At 35.5% G+C, this 14,974-nt stretch overlaps 1 protein-coding gene across 1 annotated transcript in view; it reads left to right on the forward strand.

Annotated features, from left to right (window-relative positions):
• The window catches only part of KPNA3 (karyopherin subunit alpha 3), a 95,466-nt gene that overhangs the window by 38,392 nt on the left and 42,100 nt on the right, over positions 1 to 14,974 (forward strand). The window contains exon 2 of the mRNA XM_028106889.2: positions 5,611 to 5,655. Within this exon, the coding sequence (XP_027962690.1) occupies positions 5,611 to 5,655 (45 nt within the window). The remainder of the gene's footprint in view (positions 1 to 5,610; positions 5,656 to 14,974) is intronic.

Here is a 14,974-nt window from a genome sequence, read left to right on the forward strand (position 1 = left end):
TTTTTCAAAAATTGTTTTAGCTCTTCTAATTACTTTGCCTTTCTTTTTTTTTAAAGATAGATTTATTTATTTATTTGTTTGTCAGTGAGAGAGACAGCAAGAGAGGGAACACAAGCAGGGGGAGTGGGAGAGGGAGAAGCAGGCTTCCTGCTGAGCAGGGAGCCTGATGTGGGGCTCCATCCCAGGACTCTGGGATCATGACCTGAGCCGAAGGCAGACGCTTAACGACTGAGCCACCCAGGCACCCCATACTTTGCCTTTCTGTATAAATTTTAGAATAATATTTTCTGTATCTACAAAGAATATCACTGGGATTTTTGAGAGGAATTGTGTTAAACCTGTGTATTATTGTGGGGAGAATTCACATCTTTACCATGTTGAGTCTATCAATCCAGAAACACAGTACAGTATCTCTCTTCATTTTTTTAGATCTTTGAATTCTTTCATCAGTGTTGTATAGTTTTCAACATGTATGTCCTATACATGTATTGTTAGGTTCATACGTAAGTTTTTTTTTTTTGAGAGATTATAAATGATACTGGGTGTATTTTTAATTTTGGTGCCCATGTATTCATTGCTAGGATATAGACATACAATTGATTTTTGTATTTTTATGTTGTATCTTGTGACCTTGTTGAACTGACTTATTATATCTACCTAATAAATCACTGGATTTTTTTTTTTGACTGATGTCCAAAGGCATTTTTCTTCTTTTTTTTTTTTCCTTTGTGGAAATCCATTCGTTTTTCTAATATATCTTGGTATTGGTTTCTCTCAGTTAATTGTCCCAGGCATTGGTGTACTCTTTCAATATTTCATTTAAAGGCTTTTAGTTGTAGGACTTTTTTTTCTTTAATTGTAGTTTTTAGTATTTGCTTTATTTCATTGCTTTGGTTTTCTTCTTTGAGGTCTCCTTATTATAGGTATGTAGGATCTTTCCTTAGCTTTATTGTCACTTTCATTCTAATATTTTCACCTCCATTTCTTTCTTTCTTTTCTTTTTCAGATTTTAAGTAATCTCTACACCCAATGTGGGGCTCGAACTTACAACCCTGAGATCAAGAGTCGCATACCCTACTGACTAAGCCAGTCAGGTGTTTCCCACCTTCATTTCTTTCGATTAAAAATTTATTTGCACAGGGCGCCTTGGTGGCTCAGTTGGTTTGGCGACTGCCTTCGGCTCAGGTCATGATCCTGGAGTCCCGGAATCGAGTCCCACGTCAGGCTTCCTGCTCAGCGGGGAGTCTCCTTCTCCCTCTGACTCTTTTCCCTCTCGTGCTTTCTATCTGTCGTTCTCTCTCTCTCTCAAATAAATAAATAAAATCTTAAAAAAAATTTATTTGCACATTTATCTCTTAAGCATTATCTGTTGTGTATTGAATCTCATGACTGTTCTTGGTTAGGTTTCCTTTCTGAAATAATTTTTTTCTTTTACTTCAAATTCTTTCCTATTTTTAGCACCTGATTTCTGAGTTTTTCTAATTCTGATTTAGAATGTTATTTCACATTTTCTTAGATATAATTTTCATCTGTCTTGTAGGTATGGCTTTTTGGTGGCAAGCTTTTAGTGTCAACATTCTCCTCCTTATGGAAAATAAGGAGGAATAACGAAATGCATTTCGTTTTGCATGTAATTTGATCTCAACCCTTTTCTGTTGTTCATTTATATTTCCTGAACTTTTTGGAGCAAGGGATTGGTCAGGATAGTTTTTCTAGCTTTACCAGCCTATACCCCTCTTCTTCTGTTGATTTTTACAAAATGATAAGAAGTATTTAGCTTTCTATGTTCTGAGTTCAGTCTCTGTTTCATTAACCCACTTTTGTCTGGACCCTCCTTTTCTTTGCTTCATTGTGCCTGTCTTGCTCAATTGGGATTCTTCTCCCCCAAGTTCTTTTCAGTGCAGGGCAGTGCCCAGAAAGAGAGACTTCAGTCCTTAGTTTTCGAGTCTAGAGCCTTATCATACCTTACAGTGTTGGTGTATACAAAAAGATCTTTTCCATTTGTAGCTATTTGCAAATTGCCTTTTTAAACTCAAGTGATTTATGATTTGGGGTTTTTCTAGCCGCAAGTCCTTCAGTTACCTACCGTATTATTTCTGCTTTTCTGTTTCCTTCTGTATACATGCTGATACCATGTGAGTCTTATAGTTGACGATTTGACCCAGATTCTGCTTGTATTTGAGAATTCTTAGGGATACCTTGTCACTCAATCTTGTAGATTTTGTCCATGGGGTTTTGGTTTGGCTGTCCTGGTGACTGTGTGTGTGTGTGTGTGTGTGTGTGTGTGTGTGTGTGTGTGTCGGGGGAGATTATAGGAGATTGAAAACTTAATTGAGAACTTTTATTCAAGAGAAAGACAACCCAAGTAGACTAGTTAGGAGGCTATTGTGGTGATCCAGGTGAGAGGATGGTGACGTAGTCTAGGATAACGGCAGTGGAGCCAGAAGGTGTGAATCCTATTTTTGGTAACTTGTTGGATGTCAAAGAGTGAGAGACTGAGCAGACATGGCAGATCTCCTAAGATTGGGGTTCTTACAACTGTTTGGATGGTGGTGCTTTTTCCTAATATTGGGAATATTCACAGAAGAGTAGTTTTTTGGGGAGGGGAGGAGTAGAGGGAGGAGAGGGATCAGCTATTATATTTGTAAGCATGCTAAATGTGAGGCCTTGCAACAACAGTCTATCCTCTACCCCCAAACAAACATAATAGACATATTTCATTTCTTCAGGGAGCTGTTTCCTGATTCCCTAATCATGTCTCCTTCTGATACTGAACTTTATTTATTTTCTTATCTTAACATTTAACACATTTATATTACGCTTACTACTAATGTATTTTTCACTAGACCAACTGTTGGCAAACTTTTTCTTAAAGGGACAGAAGGTAAATATTTTAGGTTTTGGGAGCCAAGAGACAAAAATAAGGATATTACATGGATACTTAATATCATTTATAATATAACCAGCTAAAAGTGTAAAAACCATTCCTGTTCATTCCTACAGAAAACAGCCCATAAGATTTGGGCCACAGGCTGCGGTTTGCTGACACTGTACTAGACTGTAAATTCTATACTTGTCTCTCAGTTGCAGGCATAGTGCCTGGTGCATTTTAGATGTATTCAGTAAATTTTTCTTGAGTGAGTGAATATAATACTTACAGATTTGGAGCTCAGGCAAGAGGACTGAACTAAACATGGATATTTGAGAGTGGTCGTCAGATAGTAATTGAAGACATGAGAGTAGATGAGATCACTTGGGAAGAATGTTAGGGAGGAGAGGGCCCAAGATGGAGCCTTTTTCTGTAATTCAGAGAACAGAATAAGTCATGACTAACTCATTGGTACTTTTATCAGATACATAGTAGTCAGTACCTGTGGCTGATTGACCTAAGTCATTTGGCTATTTTACATGCATATGGTTCTTTTGGGTGAGTAGGAGGCCCTTAACTATTAGAGATAGGTATTTTTTCCTTAGCAATTTTACTAGCAGTGAGTTATGTTATAATAAAAGAAGCTTTAGAATTCTGCCACTTATACAAGCATGTGTTAGCAAGCAGTTACCACCTTGTAATAAAACTTGAACTATAAGCATATACCACAAAGAACTGATTAGGATTAGGTGACAAAATCCCCCAAGAAAGGGTGAAATATAGGATCAAAGGGAGGCCTAGACTCAGAAATTTCTCTGAAGACAGACTGCTGGACTTGCCAGATTCTTAAACTGCAAACAGATAAGAATCAAGGCACATGTACAATATTCCTAGTCAATCTGTACAGTTCCATTTCAGCAAAAAAAAAAAAAGTTATTTTCAGCATTTCTTATACTAATTAACAAACCATTGTCTAAATTCAGATGTTGGAATTTGAAGCACTTAACTGGGAGCTAACTTCTGATATGGATGCTTCAGATGCTAGCTAACTTACTTTGAAGTGTGGATTCCTAATTTAGGGAACTTTAGAAGTTGACTCACCACTCCTATTGATGCTGAAGTATTTTAATGTGAATTACAAGATAGCATTAACTTGATCGTATTTTGTAAGGGATATGTTGCCTGATCTTTTTTGTTGTGTGCCTATCATCTTATTAACAGTTCATAAATAATTAAATGTAGTATTTATTGCAATGAAAATATTTTTCCTTCTCAGTTCTAGTAACAACTGGATTAGATAGTCATATAGGCAAATTTTAATTGCAGTGCAGTTCTAATCTTCAAGTGAATCAAGACAGTTTAGAGTTATCAAAATAATATTGTATTTGAAAATTGCTCAACATTTATTACCATTCTATATGATGAATTTTACATGAAGCAGTCTGTGTATTCATCATATTAAAGTCAAAACAAAGAAACATAGAATTAGATTCAAGGTTCTATCTTTCTACTCTTGAACCCTACTAGAGAAAATATTTTTATCAGTGAATCATTTCTTCACATTAAATGAATGCTACTAATTTGAATTTTGTTTGGCAGTTTTGTTTACATTTAATATATATATTTAAGCATAAGTTATATCTAGATTAATATTTCAGTGTATTTAACCAACTTTATAATTTGATTTTCATGGGATTTTTTTTTCCTAAGAAGAGAATTAATTTATCACTGCAATTTAAGAAAATTTGACAGAGATACCATAACAAAAGAATTATTAAATAAAATAGCATACCGAATCTGGCAATATATTAAAATAATAATATACCATGACCGTGTAACCTTAATGTAGCCTTAAATCCAAAAACATAAGTACCATACTTATATGTGTTATAAGATAATCCATCATATCAGTACATCAAGGGGAGAGGGGCTATCTAATCCTTTCCGTCATTCCTGATACGACCATGCCTGATAGAGCCTTTCAGGAAACTTAGAAGGATACTTTGCCTTTTGATACAAAATAGCTATCCCAAATTTATTTTCCTTTTCATGTGGTTTTAAGGCCATGACAATAAGTTATTTCCTTTTTTAAATTGTGAATCATTTGAGATAGATAATCGTTGGTTGCAAACTTCAAAAACCAACTCTGGCCAACTTAAGCAAAACCATAATTTATTGGAAGAATATAGGTAGTTCATAGAATGAATAGGGACACCTGAGAACTGGGAATAGAGCAGCTCCAGCATATAAGTATTATTCACTATCTTGTCCAGATATTTCCTTTGGAAATTAATGTGCTACCCTTCTTTTATTTTCCTTTCCGCTTTGCTCAATGTTCAGGGGGAGAAAGTTCTGCTGGCATGGTTTCGGTCTCATGCCCTATTCAAAACTAGGAGAGAATGAGATACTTTAATAGGAGTTCGATCAGGGCAGTCCACAGTGGAGGGCATATAATTCCCCAAAGAAACCTGGGTGCAGTTAGGAAAGGGGAATGGATTCTAGGCAGCCAAGTCCCACCTCCCACTCCCCACAAAATTAACCAACAGATATCCAGTAAAATAGACAGGAGTTTCAGCTTTTTAAACTCCATGGTTCATTTAAAATCTAAAACTGACCAGTCCTTAATCCTTAACAATGAATTACTTCTAAAAAGTTTTTAAATATTAAACACCTTAGACCTTAATTTATCTACTAGCAGTATTAATCTTCAGTACTTATGTATTCTTTATTTTTCCTTTTAGACAATGCGAAGACACCGGAATGAAGTGACAGTTGAACTGCGAAAGGTAAGAGTGATTGCATTTAAGAGAAAGTAATTAGGAGGTTTTTCTGATTTTAAAATTCTGTATAACTTGAATTATGAAAACCCTATAGCAAATTAGTGGTCATCCCTAAGCCACACAGCATAAAAATATATCATTAAATAGTTAATAATGGTATATACTTACAATAGCTTTCATTTATTGAGGTACTACATACTGTGTGAAGTATTTTAGTGCCAGGATTGAAATTCTCACATCTGATGAAACTAGTTACTCTTCTGTTTTGTTTTGTTTCTTAATATCCTCTTTCTTTGGGCTAGAAAGGATTCTTCCACTTTCTTCACGTAAAAGTTACAGGTACTTGTTAAAGATACTTTAGAAAAATAAAAGTAAAATAACCTGATATCTTACCAATTAAATGAAACTGCTGTTAAAATTTATTGTATTTTCTTTTGGAGTTTTTTTTTTGAGGACTTTAGAGTTAACCTTCGTGAGATTCTGTATTCATGCAAGTTCATTTTATTTGAAGCAAATATTTTAATTGCCAGTCAAGAAAATACACATAACTAATTCTCTATATTACATGAACATTAAAAAAATAGATTTTGAAATTTATTTCCAAATCTTTGTGTTCATCTTAGATTAGATCCTTTTCTTGATCTTAATTCACTCCTGAAATTCCTATATTAAATTACCATCTTGAAACTTTTCAGTTTTGGAGAGAAGGAAGGTCTTGATTCTGAGAGTAACAGTCTTCCTGTTACTATAACTATAAATAGACCTGTGCATTTATTTATTTAGTAACTATTTATTAAATACCTACTTTGGGTCATGAATTTTTACCCAGCATCAATATTATGCTCATTGGTATAGTATATAGTTCCTGAAATTGATTTTCCTGTACTCCCTATGTACCTCCCCTAGTCTTTAGTACAGTTGAAAAATGCTTGCTAATTCCAGTGTTCTTTCAACTCCTTAACCTCTTCGAAGATACTTACAGATCAACAACAGTGATTTGGCAATCATATTTTCAAGTTTTTTCAGATCCTTGGTTCATTTGGACCAGAGAAGTAAACTAAGCCTTAGCTTAATAAAGAGAGTGAGGTGAGCTCCTTGCCAATCTTAACACTCGGATCTAGCTTCTTTTTTTCCTTTTTAACTTTTATTAGCATATAACATACATAGAAAAATGTCAACACATGTTAAGTGTACAGCTTGATGAATATTCACAAAGTGAACACATCTGTATAATAAGCTCCTAGATCAAGAAAGAGAATGTTACCTGTATTCCAAGGCTCCTTCCCAGTTACTCCTTTCCCCCAAGGGTAACCATTATCTTGGTTTTTAATATTATAGATTATTTTGCATAGTTTGAACTTTATGTAAATAGGACAGTAAGTGTCCTTCTGTGTCTAGTTTTTTACATTCATCATGTAAAGATCATTCTCCTCAATAGAGACAGTAGGAGTAAAACATCTGTAACATTATACCAGCTATCCCCAGATGTGGGCCTTTATTTTTCCCTACATTTCATGCTTGGAAAACAACTCTAAAACTTTTGTGTTAGTCCTGGTGTTATTCAGAATCCTCCTCTTATTTTAAGCTTTCTAGCTCTTCTAATATGCTTATAAATTCAAGCTATTCATTTGTTTTTATATTTGGCTATTTGTTCTTCCTTCCATAGTTGTGCTGTCTTCTGTACTTAATTTATAGAAATAAAATTTCTTGCTTGTCAGAGTACATCTTTTTAAATACCCATTTTGGTTACCTTAGAGTCCTCTTAGCTATTCTTTTTCTTCCTAGATAACATTATTTCCTTTTCAGTCACTAGAATCAGTTCCTAGAAATCCTTATAGAAGGATCAAAAATGAAATTAACTAAAGAAATCTCAAGAAATTCCTTACTTCACACTTCAGAATTCCCTGGTTAAGCCGCAGAATGTGCACCATTCCTGAAACAAAGCCTAAACTTCAGACCAAGCTTAATTGATTTTGATATGATTGTACAGAGGTGTGGAGAGCCCTTCAAGAGAAGATTCCTTTACTCTTTATAGTCAGTGTCTGTCTCTACTTCTAGTCTTGCTCTCTCTGTAGCTCCATTGAGGGAAAAATCACAGCATTGTTGTTAATGATATTGAGATTCTTGAAAAATACAAGAAAGCTAGTTTCCACAGTTTCATAGATTAGCTCTACCCATTTGCATTATATTGTAATCTTTTAAAGTGAGGGTGATAACCACACTCCCCCACCCCAAGTACTCTCAAGTCACTCTCCCAGCCTATCCCTAAATGCCTAGTCAAGTTCTGGACCAATAGTTGGTACTTATTAAATGCTAATATTCAAGAATTAAATTGATTATGATATCTTAAAATTTTCTGTATATTTAAATCATTTATTGAACTTTTAAAAAATCATTTATTGAATTTTTAAGACATACGATAGAGACAAAGCAGTACTATTCAAAAGTCCTAATCTGTGCCAAATTAGGGAGCTTATGACAAAATATTAAACAAGGGACTGCTTCTTTTACCAAAAAAAATCCTTCTGCCTAAATAAATAAATAAATAATAGAACTAAACAGTGTGTTTAGTTTCATGGTTGATTTCTGGCACAAGCTTCATATCTTGTAGCAGACCTGTAACAAATTGAGAAATTTTAGCCAGTTCAGGGATCATACTTTGAATAACACAGTATCTGCTCTGTCGAATTAAGAATGAAATCTAATTATTATGCGTACTGTTTTTACTGGCCTCACATTCTTTTTTTTTTGAACTTTTTGTCTTCTTTTACCTCCCTGATATCTTACTTTCCTATTTAAGTAAGTACTTTTGCATCAACACTTACACAGAAGTCTGTACTTCTGTTTTATATCGTGTTGTAAACAGAGTTACATAGGAGTTAAATAACTTGCCTAAAATCACACAGCTGATACGCCTCTCAAGGTAAATGTTTGTTGAGTGAATAATTCATGAGTTGAAACTCATTCATGAGTTGAAAATCAGTCCAAAACCTGCCGCTGACATTTTTAACTTTAGCACATTATATTAAACTTTATATAATCTTCTCTTGGTGATTGATCAGTCAGATATTCCATTAGGATTTTATTGTCATTACATCTGGGGGTAGGGTTGCTTAAGTTCTTACATAATGAAAAACACCACCAAAATGCCCTACTTGACTAATCAGATACAGTATAATTGTTTTAATTGTTTGGCCTTTTAGTAAGATATCTTTTTAAAAATAGCCTGAATTCCCCTATATCAACAAGATAATAAAGAAAATTCATATGATCATATTCATTAATACAGAAACAAAATCCAACACTCATCCTGATAAAACTCTAAATAAATTACAGATAGAACGTGCTCAACTTGATAAAGAACATCTGCAAAAACCTACAGCTAACATCATACTTAACGGTGAACATTAAGTGAAAGCCGAATGCTTTCCCCCTAAGATCTGAGAACAAGGCAAGGGTGTCTACTCTTATTGCTCTTATTTAATACAGTTCTGGCAATTCAGGCCAGTGCCATAAGTCAAGAAGAATAAATAAAAGGCGTTTAGTTTAGAAAGGAAAAAATAAAACTGTCCCTATTTGCAGATGGCATGATTGTCTATGTAGAAAATCCTAAAGAATCTACAGAAAAGCTCCTCAAATTACTAAATTCAGCAAGGTCACAGAATACAAGATTAACACATAAAAGTCAATGGCTTATATATGCTAACAGTGAACATGCAGAAATCAAAATTATAAGTACAATACCATTTTTAAGATTTTATTTTTTTAATTTCTTTAATTTAAATTCAATTAATTAACATATAATGTATTATTGGTTTCAGAGGTACAGGTCTGTGATTCATCAGTCTTACATAATACCCAGTGCTCATTACATCACATGCCCTCCTTAATGTCTGTCTTCCAGTTAGCCCATTCCCCCACCTCCCTCCCCTCCAGCAACCCTGTTTGTTTCTTATGATTAAGAGTCTTTTATGGTTTCTCTCCCTCTCTGGTTTTGTCTTGTTTCATTTTTTCCTCTCTTCCCCTATGATCCTCTGTTTTCTTTCTTAAATTCCACATATGAGTGAAATCATATGATACTTGTCTTTCTTTGATTGTCTTATTTTGCTTAGCATACTACCCTCTAGTTCCATCCATGTCATTTCAGATGGCAAGATTTCTTTTTTTGATGGCTGAGTAATATTCTATTGTGTGTGTGTGTGTGTGTATATATATATATATATATATATATATATATATATATATATATATATACACCACATCTTCTTTATCCATTCATCTGTTGATGGACATCTGGTTCTTTCCATAGTTTGGCTATTATGGACATTGCTGCTATAAACATTGGGGTGCATGTGCCCCTTCAGATCACTACAAATACCCAGTAGTGCAATTGCTGGGTCATAGGGTAGTTCTATTTTCAACTTTTTGAGGAACCTCTACACTGTTTTCCATAGTGGCTGCACCAGCTTCCATTCCCACCAACAGTGTAAGAGGGTTCCCCTTTCTCTGCATCCTTGCCAACATCTGTCGTTTCCTGACTTGTTAATTTTAGCCATTCTGACTGGTGTGAAGTGGTATCTCATTGAGGTTTTGATTTGTATTTCCCTGATACCAAGTGATGCTGAGCATTTTTTCATGTGTCTGTTGGTCATTTGTATGTCTTCTTTGGAGAAATGCCTGTTCATGTCTTCTGCCCATTTCTTAACTGGATTATTTGTACTTTGGGTGTTCAGTTTGATAAGTTCTTTATAGATTTTGGATTCTAGCCCTTTATGTGATATGTCATTTGCAAATCTCTTCTCCCATTCTGTCAGTTGCCTTTTGGTTTTGTTCACTGTTTCCTTTGCTGTGCAAAAGCTTTTTATCTTGATGAAGTCCCAATAGTTCATTTTTGCCTTTCTTTCCTTGCCTTTGGAGACATGTCTAGCAAGAAGTTGCTATGGCTGAGGTTGAAGAGGTTGCTGCCTATGTTCTTCTCTAGGATTTTGATGGATTCCTGTCTTACATTTAGGTCTTCCATACATTTTGAGTCTATTTTTGTGTATGGTGTAAGGAAATGGTCCAGTTTCGTTATTCTACTTGGGGCTGTCCAATTTTTCCAGCACCATTTATTGAAGAGACTGTCCTTTTTCCATTGGATATTCTTTCCTGCTTTGTCAAAGATTAGTTGACCGTAGAGATGCGGGTCCATTTTTGGGTTCTCTATTCTGTTCCATTGGCCTATGTGTCTGTTTTTGTGCCAGTACCATACTGTCTTGATGATTACAGCTTTGTAATAGAGCTTGAAGTTAGGCATTGTGATGCCACCAGTTTTGGTTTTCTTTTCCAACATTCCTTTGGCTATTTGGGATCTTTTCTGGTTCCATACAAATTTTAGGATTATTTGTTCCAGCTCTGTGAAAAGAAGTTGATGGTATTTTGATAGGGATTGCATTGAATGTGTAGATTGCTTTAGGTAGCATAAACATCTTAACAATATTCTTCCAATCCATGAGCAGGGACTGTTTTTCCATTTCCTTGTGCCTTCCTCAATTTCTTTTATGAGTGTTCTGTAGTTTTCTGAGTGCAGATCCTTTTTCTCTGGGGTCATTTTTGCCATTTTAGTATTTTGTTTCTCACTCATTTATTCTTCTTTGGACAGAATGATAAGATGGAAAAATTCACATCAAAAAAGAGAACAAGAGGCTGCACTGACTGCCAGGGACCTAATCAGTATGGGACATAAATAAGATGTCAGAACTAGAGTTCAGAATAACAATTATAAAGATACTAGCTGGGCTTGAAAAAAAAATAGAAAACACTAGAGAATCCCTTTCTGGAGAAATAAAAACAAATCTATCCAAGTTGAAATCAAAAAGGCTATTAATGAGATGCAATCAGAAATGGAGGGCCTAACTGCTAGGATAAATAAGGCAGAAGAGAGAATTAGTGATATAGAAGACCAAATGATGGAGAATAAAGAAGGTGAGGAAAACAGAGATAAACAACTACTGGATCACAAAGGGAGAATTCAAGAGATAAGTGATACTATCAAGGGGAACAATATTAGAATAATTGGGATCCCAGAGGAAGAGGAAAGAGAGAGAGAGGGGAAGGTATATTGGAGCAAATTATAGCGGAAAACTTCCCTAATCTGGGGAAGGAAACAGGCATCAAAATCCAGGAGGCACAGAGAATCCCCCTCAAAATGAATAAAAATAGGTTAACACCCTGACATATAATAGTGAAACTTGAAAATCTCAGAGACAGAGAAAATCCTGAAAGCAGCTCAGGACAAGAGGTCTGTAACCTACAAGGGTAGAAACATTGGATTGGCAACAGACCTATCCACAGAGACCTGGCCACCCAGAAAGGACTGGCATCATACATTCAGCATGCAAAATGAGAAAAATGTGCAGCCAACGATACTTTATCCAGCTAGGATGTCATTCAAAATAGAAGGAGTGCTAAAAAGCTTCCAGGACAAACAAACCAAAAGAATTTGTGATCACCAAACCAGCCCTACAGGAAATATTAAAGGGGATCCTTTAAGCAAAGAGAGAGCCCAAAAGCAACATAAAGCAAAAAGGAACAGAGACAATCTACAGAAACAGTCACTTTACAGGTAATACAAGGCACTAAATTCATATCTTTCAATAGTTACTCTGTAAATGGGCTAAATGCCCCAATCAAAACACACAGAATATCAGTTTGGATAAAAAAGCAAGACCCATTGATATGCTGTCTGCAAAAGACTCATTTTAGACCCAAAGACACCTCCAGATTTAAAGTGAGGGGATGGAAAACCATTTATCATGCTAATGGACATCAAAAGAAAGCTGGGATAGCAGTCTTCATATCAGACAAATTAGATTTTAAACCAAAGACTGTAATAAGAGATGAAGAAGGATACTATATCATAAAGGGTCTACCCAACAAGAAGATCTAACAGTTTTAAATATCTATGCCCCTACTGTGGGAACAGCCAATTGTATAAGCCAATTAATAACAAAATCAAAGAAACAAATTGACAGTTATACAATAATAGTAGGGGAATTTAACACCCCCCTCACTGAAATGGACAGATCATCTAAGCAAAAGATCAACAAGGAAATAAAGGCTTTGAATGACACACTGGGCCAGATGGACTTCACAGATATATTCAAAGCATTTCATCCCAGCATAACAGAATACACATTCTTCTCAAGTGCACATGGAACATTCTCCAAAATAGATCACATACTGGGTCACAAATCAGGTCTCAACCAGTATCAAAAGATTGGGATCATTCCCTACATATTTTAGAACCACAGTGCTTTGAAACTGGAATTCAGTCACAAGAGGAAATTTGGAAAGAACTCAAATACATGGAGGCTAAAGAGCATCCTACTAAAGAATGAATGTGGGGGGATGGGTTAGCCAGGTGATGGGTATTAAAGAGGGCACGTATTGAATAGAGCACTGAGTATTTATATGCAAACAGTGAATCATGGAATGCTACATCAAAAACTAATGATGTAATGTATGGTGATGAACATAATAAATTAAATTAAAAAAATGAATCTGTCAACCAGGAAATTAAAGAAGAATTAAAAAAATTCATGGAAACAGATGAAAATGAAAACACAACTGTTCAAAATCTTTGGGATGCAGCAAAGGCAGTCCTAAGAGGGAAGTATATAGCAATACAAGCCTTTCTCAAGAAACAAGAAAGGTCTCAAATACACAACCTTACCTTACACCCAAAGGAGCTGGAGAAAGAACCCCAAATAAAGCCTAAACCCAGAAGGAGAAGAGAACTAATGAAATTAGAGCAGAAATCAATGAAATAGAAACCAAAAGAACAGTAGAACAGATCAATGAAAGTAGGAGCTGATTCTTAGAAAGAATTAATAAGATCGTTAAACCCCTGGCCATATTTATCAAAAAGAAAAGAGAAAGGACCCAAATAAATGATGGATGAAAAAGGAGAGATCACAACCAACACTGAAGAAATACAGTTGTAGGAAAATATTATGAGCAAAACCAACAAATTAGGCAATCTGGAAGAAATGGATGCATTCCTAGAGACATATAAATTTACCAAAACTGAAACAGGAAGAAATGGAAAACCTGAACAGAACCATATCCAGTAAGGAAATTGAAGCAGTGATCAAAAATCTCCCAGGGGCGCTGGGTGGCTCAGTTGTTGGGCATCTGCCTTTGGCTCAGTTCGTGATCCCAGGGTCCTGGGATCGAGCCCCGCATCAGGCTCCCTGCTTGGTGGGAAGCTTGCTTCTCCCTTTCCCACTCCCCCTGCCTGCATTCCCTCTCTCACTGTGTCTCTTTCTGTCAAGTAAATAAATAAAATCTTAAAAAAAAAAAAAATATCCCAGCAAACAAGAGCCCAGGGCCAGATGGCTTCCCAGAGGAATTCTACCAAACCTTTAAAGAAGAACCAATACCTATTCTTCTGAAGCTCTTTTAAAAAATAGAAAGGGAAGGAAAACTTCCAAACTCTTTTTACGAGCCCAGCATTACCTTGATCCCAAAACCAGACAAAGACCCCACCAAGAAGGAGAATTATAGACGACTATCCCTGATGAATATGGATGCCAAAATTCTCACCAAGATACTAACAGGGCTCAGTCTCATGAGCTGAGCCCAAATCAAGAGTCAGACTCTTAACCATCTGGTCTACCCATGTGCCCCCAGACAAGCTTATTTTAAAATGTTTATGGAAAGGCACAGGCTCTAGAAGACCTAAAACAATCCTGACAGAGAATAAAAACAGGAGCAATTGCTCTACTCAGTATTAAGGCGTATGGAATAGCTACAGCAATGAATACTGCATGGTATCGGCCGAAGGATGGACACATTGCTCAATGGAACAGAAGATAGAACCCAGAAATAAACCCACATAGATACACCGAAGTTCCTTTTGGCAGGTGCAAAACTAAATCAATGGAGAAAGAATAGCTTCTTTAGCAAATGGTACTAGAGCAATTGGAAATCCATAGGCAAAAATAAATAACTTCAACCTCATTCTCACACCTATACAAATACATAAAATGGATCCTAGACTTAAATGTAAAAGACAAAAGTATAAAACTTGTAGGGAAAAAATGGAGGAAAATTTTCAGGATCCAGAGCCAGGCAGATGGTTCTTACAGTTGACCACAAAAGCATAATCCATAAAAAGAAAGTTGGACCTTAATAAATTAAAAAATTTTATTCTGTGAAAGCTCGTATGAAGAGGTTGAAAATACAAGCTAGAGCTAAGATGAAAACCACATATCCAATACAGGACTAGTATCTAGTATATATAATAAACTCTTAAAGGTTAACAGTAAAAAACAAAACAAAA

Source organism: Eumetopias jubatus, unplaced genomic scaffold, assembly GCF_037043125.1.
Source record: "Eumetopias jubatus isolate StellerSeaLion01/CBP00866 unplaced genomic scaffold, mEumJub1_p1.0 scaffold_3, whole genome shotgun sequence".
Classification (NCBI taxonomy): domain Eukaryota; kingdom Metazoa; phylum Chordata; class Mammalia; order Carnivora; family Otariidae; genus Eumetopias; species Eumetopias jubatus.